The sequence below is a fragment of the Orycteropus afer genome, unplaced genomic scaffold (genome assembly GCF_000298275.1).
Source record: "Orycteropus afer afer isolate SDZICR_OR568_19922 unplaced genomic scaffold, OryAfe1.0 scaffold00784, whole genome shotgun sequence".
Lineage (NCBI taxonomy): Eukaryota > Metazoa > Chordata > Mammalia > Tubulidentata > Orycteropodidae > Orycteropus > Orycteropus afer.
In genome coordinates, this window is record NW_006922371.1 from 89,862 (window position 1) to 102,551 (window position 12,690).

Consider the following 12,690-nt stretch of genomic DNA (forward strand, 5'->3'; position numbering starts at 1 on the left):
TATTTAATTAATTTATTATATAGCGACTCCTCCTTGGGCTTCTGAGGTGGTATCTCTATGGAAGTAGATTACCCAGTCTTCTTTCTGAGGACTGGCTGGTGGGTTTGAACTATCAGGCTTCTGGTTAGTAGTCAAAGGCCTTAGGGACTATGCCACCAGAGCTCCTTATATATGTTTTACTTTGATGAAAATAAAAATTTTGTTAAAATATTATTTTAGATAGGTTTAAAGATTTTATATAAAATATCATTTAGTCTTGTAGTTAGTTTGACTTTTGGGAAGCAGTAGATGCTTATATTTTTGAGTTATGATTCTACTTTAGTTATCAAATTTTCTTAGATATGTATTGTCAGAACTAAAAGAAAGAAATTGTAATATGATTGGAATGATAGAAAGGAAGGAAACATTTGATATTGATTATGGAGTCACATATTTTAAAATGCTTTAATTAAATAAGCATACATATTTGGAATTTAGTTAGATATATGAGTGATTATTCATTAAGTAATTCAACTAAACTCATAAAAGTCTTATCGTTAAGAAACACTGGCATTTCCTCTAAGATTCATTAATGTAATTGTTCTTCAGTACTCCCTTTCCCTTCAAAATCTGTTTTCTCCTTTTAACACATTTCAGATAAAATAATTTCTTTTAGTGCTGTTGAGTGCAGACAAATCATCTTTGCTATGAGAATAAGGAGAATGAAAGAGAAAAAGTTAATTCTTTTATACCTTTAGACACTTTCAGGGATATTCATTCTCATTGACAATTCACAATAGCTTGATCAGAATTGGTTAAACAGTTATCTTTTCTAGTATGTATTTGGGAGCTCTGGTAGCATAATGCCTACCACTATGGCACTTGACTACTAACCAGAAGGCTGGCGGTTCAAACCCACCAGCCACTCCTTGGAAGGAAGGTTTGGCAATCTACTTCCGTAGTGATACTGCCTCGGAAACCCAAGGAGGGGTCGCTATGAGTCAGGTCCGACTTGACAGCACATAACAACAACTAACTGCTCCTCTGTCCAGGTTCCTGGCATTTTTTATCCCCTTTCTTCTGCTCTCCCACCCTGATGCTTTGGGCATGCCTAAGTTCCTCTCCTCACCTGGATCCCTGTGGCTGACTGCTTGTCTGTCAGAGTTCCTGGCTTTTAATCCCCTTTTTCCTGCTCTCCCTCACTGCTGCTTTGGGTGTGCCTGAGTTCCTCTCCTCAACAACAACAGCAGTATGTATTTATTTTTATTATTTATTTAGCTTAAACTTTTATTAAAGTATAAGATATATGCGGAAAAGCACACATATCATAAAGGTACTCATTGGTGAATTTTTTTAAACTACACCCATGTAACTAGCACAGAGAACAGCTAGTTCTTTTTTCTTGTTTTTTGCAAATTACTTCACTTCCGTTTCCCATGATCAACTGCTACTCCTACCCAAAGTTAACACATTCGCTGTTATTCTACAATACTTCTGAAAAAAGAATGAACAATTCCCCAGTGTAATGAATCAGTATGCTGATATATTCCACAAAGACAATATACATAATAAAACTCTTTGAATTATTAGTTTAATGTGAATTTTAAAAAGAGAAGGAAATGATCTCCAAAATAGGATCAACTTCTAGAAGATCCTGAAGATACACAGATTTGGATTTTGGCAAGATAAAACATGCTTCACACAGCAAAGTGCTCATATGGGTATGAAAGAGAATTGAAGTCTTTATTCTAGGCAAACTGGTTCTTTTTTATACGATCTGAGTTTAGTAAATTCCTACTGTACTGTTATCCATTTAACATACTTTACTCCATATTTCAACCTTTTTAAAACATTTCCTTGGAATTCTAAAGATAAAAAATTTATTCTATGTTCTTTTCTTTGTTACAGTTGAGGGGGTGCTGAGGCACATTGCAAGTGGTATCCCTATCAGTGTTACCATGCTTCACCCCCTGCCGCAAACTTGTAGGAGATGTGTTCTGTGGCATAACATAGTGGGTGGGTGGAGGAGATCAAGTCAGTTGTTGTGGAGTCAATTCCATCTCATGGTGACCTCATTTATTACAGAATAAAACTGTTCCATAGAGTTTTCTTGGCTGTAAACTTTATGCAAGAAGTTCTTCCAAAGAGGCATTGGGTAGATTCTAACAGCTCACCCGATGGCAAATCAACTTGCACCACCCAGAGACTTTATACCCTAGTTAAAAAAACAAAAACCCATTGCCATCAAGTAGATTCCAACTCATAGTGACCCTATGGGGCAGAGCAGAACTGCCTTCTGTGTTTCCAAAGCTATAAATCTTTATAGAAGCAAGCTGCCCCATCTTTTTCCTGCAAAGCGGCTGATGGATTCAAACTACTTACTTTTCAGTTACCAGCCAAGCACTCCTTATATACCCTAGAGAGGTTAGCAAAATTTTAAGACAGCCATTAAGAGTATAATCCAATCATCTTGAGATAATTAGGATTTAGAATGAAAATGATCAAAACTGTGATTATGTTATGTTATATGGCAGAGGGGTTTTGCAGTCATAAGTAAGGTCCCAAGGAGTCCTGGTAGCTCAGTGGTTAAGTGTTGGGCTGCTAAGCAAAAGGTCAGCATTTAAAACCCACCAGCAGCTCCACAGGAGAAAAGACCTGGTGATGTGTTTCTCTAAGACTGCAGCCTAGGGAACCCTGTGGGGCAGTTCTACTTTGTCACATGCGGTTGCTGAGTCGGAATTGACTGGATGACACACCACCACTAACACTACCAACTAAGGTCCCAAAGTAGTACATTTTGAGCTGATCAAAAGGGAGATTATCTGGATGGACCTGAGTTAATCAGAGAAAGCTATTGAAAGTGGAATTAGACTGTCCTAGAGGAATATTTTTTATTTTGTTTCCAGAACTTTTTATTGTGATTTGGGTGAAAATTAACAGAGCAAATTAGTTTTCCATTCAACAATTCTTGTGTTTTGTTTTGTGACATTGATTACCATTCCCCATATTAAAGTACACTTCCCACATCCTCCTTATGGTTACTGTTTCCATTCCTTCTTTCCTATCCCTTCCTGCCTTCTGAGCTTTTTCACTAGGCAACTGCAGCCCTTTTGATCTCATGTAGTTGTTTGTTCTAATGAGTGCCTACCTCTCTGGTGTTACAGTTCAACTTACAAGCCTATCAGTTGGTGGAAAGTTGAACTGAATACAGTTCCAGGCTTAAAGGGTGTCTAAGGACCATAGACTCAGAGTTTCCACTAGTCTCTCAGACAATTAAGCCTAGTCTTTTTTTTTTTTTTTTTTTTAAATATACTTTTGAGTTTTCTTCCACATTTTTCTCCCACTCTCTCCAGGATCTCCTGTAGTGATCCCTTTCAGAATGGTCAGCCATGGTTGCTGTTGTTAGGTGCCATTCAGTCAGCTCTGACTCATAGCAAACCTATGTGCAACAGAAAGAAAGACTGCCTGGTCCTGCCCCATCCTCACAATCCTTGCTATGCTTGAACCCATTGTTGCAGCTATTGTGTCATTCCATCTTGTTGAGTGTCTTCCTCTTTTTCACTGAACTTCTACTTTACCAAACATGGTATCCTTCTCCAGGGAATGATCCCTTCTTACAACACGACCAAAATAGATGAAATGAAGTCTGGCCTGTCTCACTTCCAAGGAGTGTTCTGGCTGCACTTCTTCCAGGACAGATTTGTTCATTGTTTGGGCAGTCCATGATATTTTCAGTAATCTTTGCCAGCACCACAGTTCAAAGGCATCAACTCTTCTTCAGTCTTCCTTATTCATTGTTCAGCTTTCCCATGCATGTGAGGTGATTGAAAATACCATGGCTTGAGTTAGGTTCACCTTAGTCTTCAAAGTGACATCTTTGCTCTTTAACACTTTAAAGAGGTCCCTTACAGCAGTGGTAGCTGGACACTAACTAGTTCTTCTGGTCTCAGGATTGTGGGGGCTGGGGTTACTTGGTCCATTAGTCCTTTTGATTAATTATTTACTTGTGTCTTTGATTGTCTTCGCTCTTCTTTGCTCTGGACAGGAAGAGCCAATTGCTGCACCTTAGATAGCTGCTCACAAACTTTTAAGACCCTAGTTGCTACTCACCAAAGTAAGATGTAGGACATTGTCTCTGTGATCTGTGTTATGCTAATTGACCTTAGTGTCCCCCTGGACTATGGTCATGAGCCCATTTGCCCAGTGACTCATTCCTCTAGAAGAAGATTTGAACTAAATAGATTCTCCTGAAAAAGAACAGCAATTCTGTAAACTATCAATGGAAGAGGTCATGTGGCAAGAACTTGAGAGCAGCTTCTGGGAACTGAGAGCAGTCCATAGGCAACAACTAGGAAGAAAACAAGGTCCTCAGTCCTACAACGGTAAGGAATTAAATTGTCCTAAATGAAAACTCAAGAGCTCTGGTAGCATAGTGCCTAAGGCACTTGACTGCTAACCAGAAGGCTGGCAGTTCAAACCCACCAGCCACTCGTCAGAAGGAAGGTTGGGCAATCTACTTCCGTAGTGATACTGCCTCGGAAACCCAAGGAGGGGTCGCTATGAGTTGGGTATGACTCGACAGCACATAACAACAACAACAAATGAAAACTCAGTGCGTTTTGAAGAAGCCTCCTAGATTCGGATAGCTCATCCCATGATTTCAAACCTGGGTTGTAATACCCTGACCAGAGAAACCTGTTATGTCATGCTCAGACTTCTGACCTGCGGGACTGTGAGGTGATAAATGAGTGTTATTTAAGCCAGTAAGTTTGTGGTAATTTGTTACATAGCCATAGAAAACTCACACCCAATCTTCTAGGACATGTATGTTGTGATTTCTGGAGACACTACCTCTTAAATCTGGGACAATCCTAAATTGCTAGAGCAATCTTCTCATTATTCATAGGCTCTACTGCCATATCCAGAAATATTTCAAGGATACCATTAAAAGAGAAGGTTTAGCATAGCTCTTCCATCAACTACAACCCTGACAAAGGGGCATTTGTTTTGTTTTGTCTTCTCTTTTGGATTAGGCAGACTGCATCAGGGTATTTTCTATATGTGAGGTTTTTGACCTGAATATATGGGTCTGAAGTTACAATAATTGCTATTTTATTTTTGACAGCTGCTCATCTGTCTCTTTATGTGTTCCATAACATTAAATTTGCCAGTGTAATCAGATATTAATGTATTATTTGGTTATGCTGGCAAGAAAATCATACCTGCTATATATTTTTCATTTGTTTTGAAGTTTAGAATGCTTTTCCAACCCCATTGTTCTTTAGAAACTGAACTTCTTTATCTTCTTCTTTTTTTTTTTTTTGTGATAAGCACCTCATTCCATTAACTCTGCTGTAAAATATGCCTTTATCTTTTACTCTGAAGCTCCTGCAATAATTTTGATAAAGAACAATCCTACTTAATCCTAGAGAATATTTAAAAATCCATTGATGGGCTTTAGAATAAGAAATGTGAGAGGATAAAATAGTATTTTGATAATTTCTTTGTATAACATCATGAAGCAGAATTTATGTGGGGATAAAGATCTGAGACTCCTTCTTGCTTTATTTAGCAATAATCTTAAATTTTGGTACTTTAACCTAAATTACCATTCTTTTAACCTAACCCAGATGACAAATAGTTATACAACTACTTTCCCTTCTCTTTGTTTCTCTTTAAAAAAAAAAAAAAAAAATCACTTTGATTTGGAGGTCCCTTGGAAACTCCAGTGCTGATTCTTGTTAAAGTGTCCTAAGGGCACTGAATCAACACATGTTATTTTTAATCCAATATGCCTAAGATTTTTCCTTTTCTCTAATAGCTATAGCTATGTACATGTCCAGAATAGTAACAGCAATAGGCATTGCCAGAGCTCAGATACCCTCAAACATATGGCTAGACTATCCCTTAAGCTCTCCTCACATGTATTCTCGTATGGTGATTTATGTAATTAGAGTTTTTGGACAGCTTTTGAAATCAAGCTATCAAATGCATTTTAAAGTTTTTGACTTGTTCTTTCCTCACTACATATGAAGTCTTAATTATGTTTGCAATTATCCAGATGCTTTTTTTATAGATCTCTGTGAATCATTCTTTCCTGACATATGTGAAATCATAGGTAAAATATGTTCTTTGGTGGTTAGACAGATCATGGAATTGTAAAATCATTTACTAATCACCTATGGATACAGCAGGAAAAAAAAATCCTAATGTCAGATTGGATTGGGCATAAAAGGCTCCAGGAGAGATACAACATGCCTAAAATTTGTACATGTATATTAATTCCAGCATATGAATGAGAGTACCTTCAAAATATATGCTGTAAAAGATGAAAAATTACCAAAGCATCTGTTCACTGAGAAAAAAAAAAAAAAGATACCAAGAATAAAAAGGACATATAATAATTTGATTTTAAACACCCATTGAGTGAGAGCTAATAAAACAGTTTGATCCTACCCTTCTCTTTTTTTAATTCCGGGGAACAATATAGATCATTGACCCTTTTAGTATATTACTACTTGTCTAAGAAAAAAAATAAAAAAATAATACACTGAAACTTCTATAATTGTCACTATTAAGGATCACTATTTGTCCATTGTTTAGATTTTCAGCTGAATTTGATTTTCGGACATATGATTCAGAAGGCATTATACTGTACGCAGAATCTCTTGATCACTCAGCTTGGTTCCTGCTTGCACTTCGTGATGGAAGGATTGAAATTCAGTTTAAGAATGAAGATACAACCAAAATCATTACTGGAGGCAATGTTATTAATAATGGTCTCTGGAATATGGTATGTTATTGAGGTTTCATAAAGAACCTTCCCACCTTGTTGCAGTTTATATAACATCATTAAGATTTATTTTTATAGTGATATGAAAATCGAAGTGGGTTTAATTTTAGCTGATCTTATATGAAATATAGGGTCTCTGGTGGTTTAGTGGTTAAGGTGTTTGGCTGCTAACCAGAAGATCTGCAGGCCAAACCCACCAGCTGCTCCACTGGAGAAAAAAGATGAGGTAGTCTGCTTCTGCAAAGATTTATAGCCTTGGAAACCCTATGGGGCAGTTCTTCTCTGTCCAAAAGGGTCACTGTGAGTCAGAATTGACTCGATGGCAGTGGGCATGTGAAATACATAGTACACGCTGCATATCCCTGAAATGGCCTGGAAGATGATAGTGTCACTTAATATATTTGGGGTTTCCGACAACTATCTAAAGTTGCTTTCAACTATAAGTCTTTCCCCTTTTTAGTTGCTGCTCTTAGGTAAACAGTGATATCTCTTATATAGGCTAGGGATTATTATTATTATCAGGCTTAACAGTTCATTCAAAGACAGCATTTACCAAGGAAAATTATACTTGATAGCCACGAGTATTTAGAAAATGAAAGAGAAATATACATAGTGTCCTGGTTACTTTAACAAACAGGACTTTATTCTCTTACCGTTTTGGGGCTTTAAGTCCATGTTTGAAGTGCTGGGCTCTAGGGGCTATGTGAAAGCCCCTCGACCTTGGGCTTCAGCTCTACCTCTTGCTCCCAGCCCGCTGAAGCTAGAGGCATCTCTTCTCTTGGGCAGCTACTGGCTGCTGAGGCTAACAAGCCCAAGGTTGACAAATAAAATGGCAGAGTCCTGATGTTATCAAACAACATGACAGACCATTGATTCAAGTCCATTGAAAGTCCCAAGATCAGCAGAGCATGGCAAGCTGCTGAACAACGACATGGCTATGTGAAGGGTTCAAGTGTGCTATAAGCTAGGAACCATTTCCAAAGCTGTTTCTTATATATGGCAAGCAGACCACACAGCCAGAGCAGCTACTCAGCTGCTCCAATAGATTCCACCATGGAGTTAATTAGCAGTCTCACCATGGGGAATAACTACATTCAGCTGCCCAGCCTCTCAACCAGGCCCAGCCAAGTTGACACACAAACTTAACTACCACATATAGTAACAAAATAAAAAATTTAATTAAATTTTAAATAGAAGCATAAAGATAAATAATTTTGCATAAGCATTGTACACTAAAAAACAAACAAACAAAACCCACTGCCATTGAGTTGATTCCAACTCATACTGACTATAGGAGAGAGTAGTACTGCCCTATAGGGATTCCAAGGCTTTACTCTTTATTGAAGAAGACTGCCACATCTTTCTCCAGTGGAACAGCTCATGGGTTTGAACTGCTGACCTTTTGGCTAGCAGATGAACGTTTAACGATTGTATCATCAAAATGTAACTGATATTAATTAGAGTGCTTAGAGACTAGCATTTTTAAATATTCCCTATAATAAGCCTTTATTTTAATAACTGGAAATAACACTTTAGTAGACTGGATTAAAATGGAACTTATTTGGAGAAGGGATTATTGCTGGTCTATAGTGAGGAAAAGTCTTTTCTTCAGTAGCATCATTGATACCCTCAGCAGAGGATAGGTCAGAGATGAACTGCACCTTACAATGTGAAGTTACTGCACTTTGGTATTCAAAATAGATGTTTCTAGGCCTACAGAACCTCATAAGAGGTCTTTTTGAGAAGCCAGGTGAAGTGGTCACTAATTTATTTAATTCCTTCATCTGCCCACTCATGCATTCATCTATTAATAAGTTGATAGAGCTTTAAAAATGCTAAGTTCCTTAGTTCAAGACACAAGAACTATAGCAAGAAGTTTTCATTGCTCTTGATTTAGATACCTCACAGTTTAGTACCAAATCCAATCTAATGAACTATAATATAATATGAAATATGCAATATAATGTGAAATATGTTACAGTTGAAATATAAACATAGTATAGTTGGGCACAGATACAGTTCACCAAAAAGGGGGCTCTCTGCTTTTTGGCAGCCATAGATTCTAGGCTTTTTATCCTGAGAGAAAAATGTCTTCACAAGATTATGTGGAACTCTTTACAGAAATCAATGAAATTCTTTGCTTTCTCCTGATGCTTTCATTAAGGTAGATTTGCCTTCCAAATTGAAAGCTATATCTAGAATATTTGATGCATACAGTTTTTATAACAAATATGCTGAAGAACATAGCATTTTACTGACTAATGTCCCCAAATATCGTTATAAAATCCCCTTTTTAGCAAAATCCCCTTTTCAGCAAAAAGTAGCAAACATGCAGAATTTTTATCCAAAGATTTTATACGAATTGGAAGTACTGGCTGTTTCAAGGGAAGTTTAAGTAAATTTCTAAGTAATATATAATATGTGGGAGCACAGTGCCTAAGGCATTTGACTGCTAACCAGGTTTGTGGTTCAAACCCACCAGCTGCTCCATGGAAGGAAGATGGGGCAATCTACTTCCATAAAGATATACTGCCATAGAAATCCATTGGTGGGTGCTGTGGGTCAAAATCAACTCAAAAACAGTGGGTCTGGCTTTGGTTTTTATATTTTATATATAGAGAGAGACACACACATACATACATACATATGTATGGTGACTTAGTGGGTAAGGCATTTGGCTGCTAACCAGAAGGTCAGCAGTTCAAACTCGCCAGCTAGTCTGTAGGAGGAAATGAGACAATTTACTTCTGTAAAGTTTTATAGCCTTGGAGATCCAAAGGGGGTCACTATGAGTCAGAATCACTTCAATGACAGTGGTGTTGGATATAATACGTAATAAAGAAAGAGATAAATGTTTACCTGTCATGTTAGGTATTCACTAAAGAATTGTTTCAGAATCATGAAAAAAAGACAGAATTCTGAGCTGGATGGAAGACAGATGTTAAATTACATATTTTTTTTTCTCCTGATTATGATCATTTTTAAAACAAAACTAGTATTTAGTAATATGCCTATATTTTAAATAAAACCCTTTATTTATTAGATGAATACAATTTTCATTAAAAATGAAGATTTAAGTAACATTTCACATATAAACAAGTCAGAGAAAAATTTTAATCTGTTAATAAATTGGATGCTGACTATTTTAACAATTTATGACTTACTTAATTCAATATCTTCACAATTTATGAATTTTCATGCCCGATATAAATAAGATTTCTTTTTGTACTCCATATCTTTTATTTTAAAAACATTATTATTGTATAACATTTTTACCAGTTTATGAAGCTTGATAGTTTATTTTTTATATAATTTTGTTTATTTTGTTGTTGTTGTTGACAATATACACAGAAAACCTATACCAATGGAAAAGTTTCTGCATGTCCCATTTAGTGACATTGATTACATTTTTCGAGTTGTATAAACTCTTCTTAGCCACTTTTTCTGAGTTGTTCCTCCCTTGTTAATATGTATATATACTGCTCTTAAGGTTCCTGTCTTATTTTTAAGTTGCTATTGTCAATTTGAGCCCATATATATAGGGCTTTTGTTTATTAGCAGTTCTCTCCTTGATTTTATTTTCTCTGTGGTGTAAGAAATGAGGGCATCCATCACCTGAGGGTGAAGAGCAGAGAGAAGACATAAAATGGTCTCAGTATCTTTCTTTTTTTTGTTATTGTTTCTTTTTCTATTATTTTATTATTAGTATTATTTTGATTTTTGCAGTGTTCCTACCACCACCACCCCTGGTAACCAACAAAGAAAATTTCTTTCCCTATATAAACCTTTCTTTGACTTTTTACAGTAATGAACTCATACAATATTTGTCCTTCTGTGACTGATTTATTTCACTCAGCATGTCCTCCAAGTTCACCCATGTTATGTAATGTTTTGTAAATTCTATGTTATTATTTAGTATTGCATAGTATTCCATTGTGTGTATGTACTATAGTTTGGTTATCCATTCTTCTGTTGATGGACACTTAGGTTGTTTCCTTTTGCTATTGTAAAGAGCACTGTGATGAACACGTGCATATATCTGTTGTTGTCCTGGGTCTCACTTTTTTAGGATATATACCTAGTAATGTGATTGCTGGATCAAATGGTATTTTTAGTTCCAACTTTTTAAGGAATCACTATACTGCTTTCCACAGTGGTTGTATCATTAGACAGTCCCACTAGCAGTGTATCAGAGTCCCAGTCTCTCCACATCCTTGCCAGCATTTGTTATTTTCTGCTTTGTTGAACTTTGTTCTTATTGCTGGGGCAAGATGGTATCTTGTTGTTTTGATTTGCATCTCTCTAATGGCTAATGATAATGAATATTTCTTCCTTTAGGTTTCACATTTAAGTCTTTGATCCATCTGGAGTTTGTTTTTGTGTGTGGTGTGAGGTACCTATCTTGTTTCATTTTTCTGCAAATGGATATCTGGTCTTGCCAGCCCCATTTGTTAAAGAGACCATCTCTTCCCCATTTAATGGATTTCAGCCCTTTGTCAAAAATCAGCTGACTGTAGGTCGATGGATGTATTTTTTTGGTTCTGCTGGTCTATGTGCCTGTTGTTATACCAAGACCAGACAGTTTTGACTAGTGTGGCTATACAGTAGGTTTTGAGATCTGGGAGTGTGAGACCTCCTACTTTGTTCTTCTCAATAGTGCTTTGCTTATTCAAGGTCTTTGTCCTTTCCACATAAAATTGGGAGCTCTGGTGGTGTAATGCCTAAGGCATTTGACTACTAACCAGAAGGCTGGTGGTTCATACCCACCAGCCACTCCTTGGAAAGAAGACTGGGCAATCTACTTCTACAGAGATACTGCCTCAGAAACCCAAGGAGGGGTTGCTATGCCTTTGATTTCCCTTTCTTACCTTAATGTCCTAGCTAGAACTTCCAATACAGTGTTGAATAGAAGTGGTGATAGAGGGCATCCTTGTCTGGGTGCTGTTCACAAGGGAAATGGTTTCAGTCTCTCTCCATTGAGAATAATGTTGGCTCTTGGTTTTGCATATACACCCTTTATTATGTTGAGAAATTTCCTTTCTATTCCTATTTTGCTGAAAAGTTTTTATCAGGAATGGGTATTGGATTTTATCAAATGCCTTTTCTGCATTGATTGGTAGGGTCATGTGGTCCTTTTCCTTTGCTTTATTTAAGTGATGGATGACGTTGATTGTTTTTCTAATTAGAACCATCCTTGTATACCTCATGTGAACCCAACTCGATCATAATGTATTATGTTTTTCTCATATGTTGTTTGAGGTAATTGGCTAGGATTTTATTTCAGATTTTTGCATCTATATTCATGAGGGATATTGGTCAGTACTTTTCCATTTTTAGTGATGTCTTTGTCTGGTTTTGGTACCAAAGTTATGCTTGCTTCATAAATGAATTTGGGAGGATTCCATCCTTTTCTATGTTCTGGAATAGTTTGAGTAGGGTTTGTGTCAGTTCTTCTCTGAATGTTTGGTAGAATTCTCCAGTGAAACCCTCTGGGGCAGGGCCTTTTTTTGTTGGTAAATTTTTTATGACCTGTGTAATCTCTTCTTTTATTATGGGTCTTTTTAAATTTTCCATTTCAGTCTGTTAGTTTAGGTAAGTAGTATGTTTCTAGAAATCTGTCCATTTATTCTAGATTTTCAAATTTGTTGAAATACAATTCTTCGTAGTATCCTGATATCATCCTTTTAACTTTCTTTGATTCTGTTGTAGTGTCGCCCAATTAATTTCTTACTTGTATTATTTGTGTTCGCTCCCTCTTTTACTTTGTTATATTTGCCAGTGGTTGTCAATTTTACTAATCTTTTCAAAGAACCAACTTCTAGTCTTGTTGATTTTTTCTATTGTCTTTCTATTTTCTGTTTCATTGATTTCCACTTGAATCTTTATTTAATTTCTTTTCTTCTGGTGACTGTGTTGTT

The 12,690-nt window shown here is 36.5% G+C and overlaps 1 protein-coding gene across 1 annotated transcript in view; it reads left to right on the forward strand.

Moving 5' to 3' along the window:
* PROS1 (protein S) overlaps window positions 1-12,690 on the forward strand; it is a gene marked incomplete at its 5' end in the record, with an annotated part of 78,866 nt that overhangs the window by 35,168 nt on the left and 31,008 nt on the right. Inside the window, one exon of the mRNA XM_007957720.2 lies at window positions 6,583-6,772. Coding sequence (XP_007955911.2) covers window positions 6,583-6,772 — 190 coding nt within the window. The remainder of the gene's footprint in view (window positions 1-6,582; window positions 6,773-12,690) is intronic.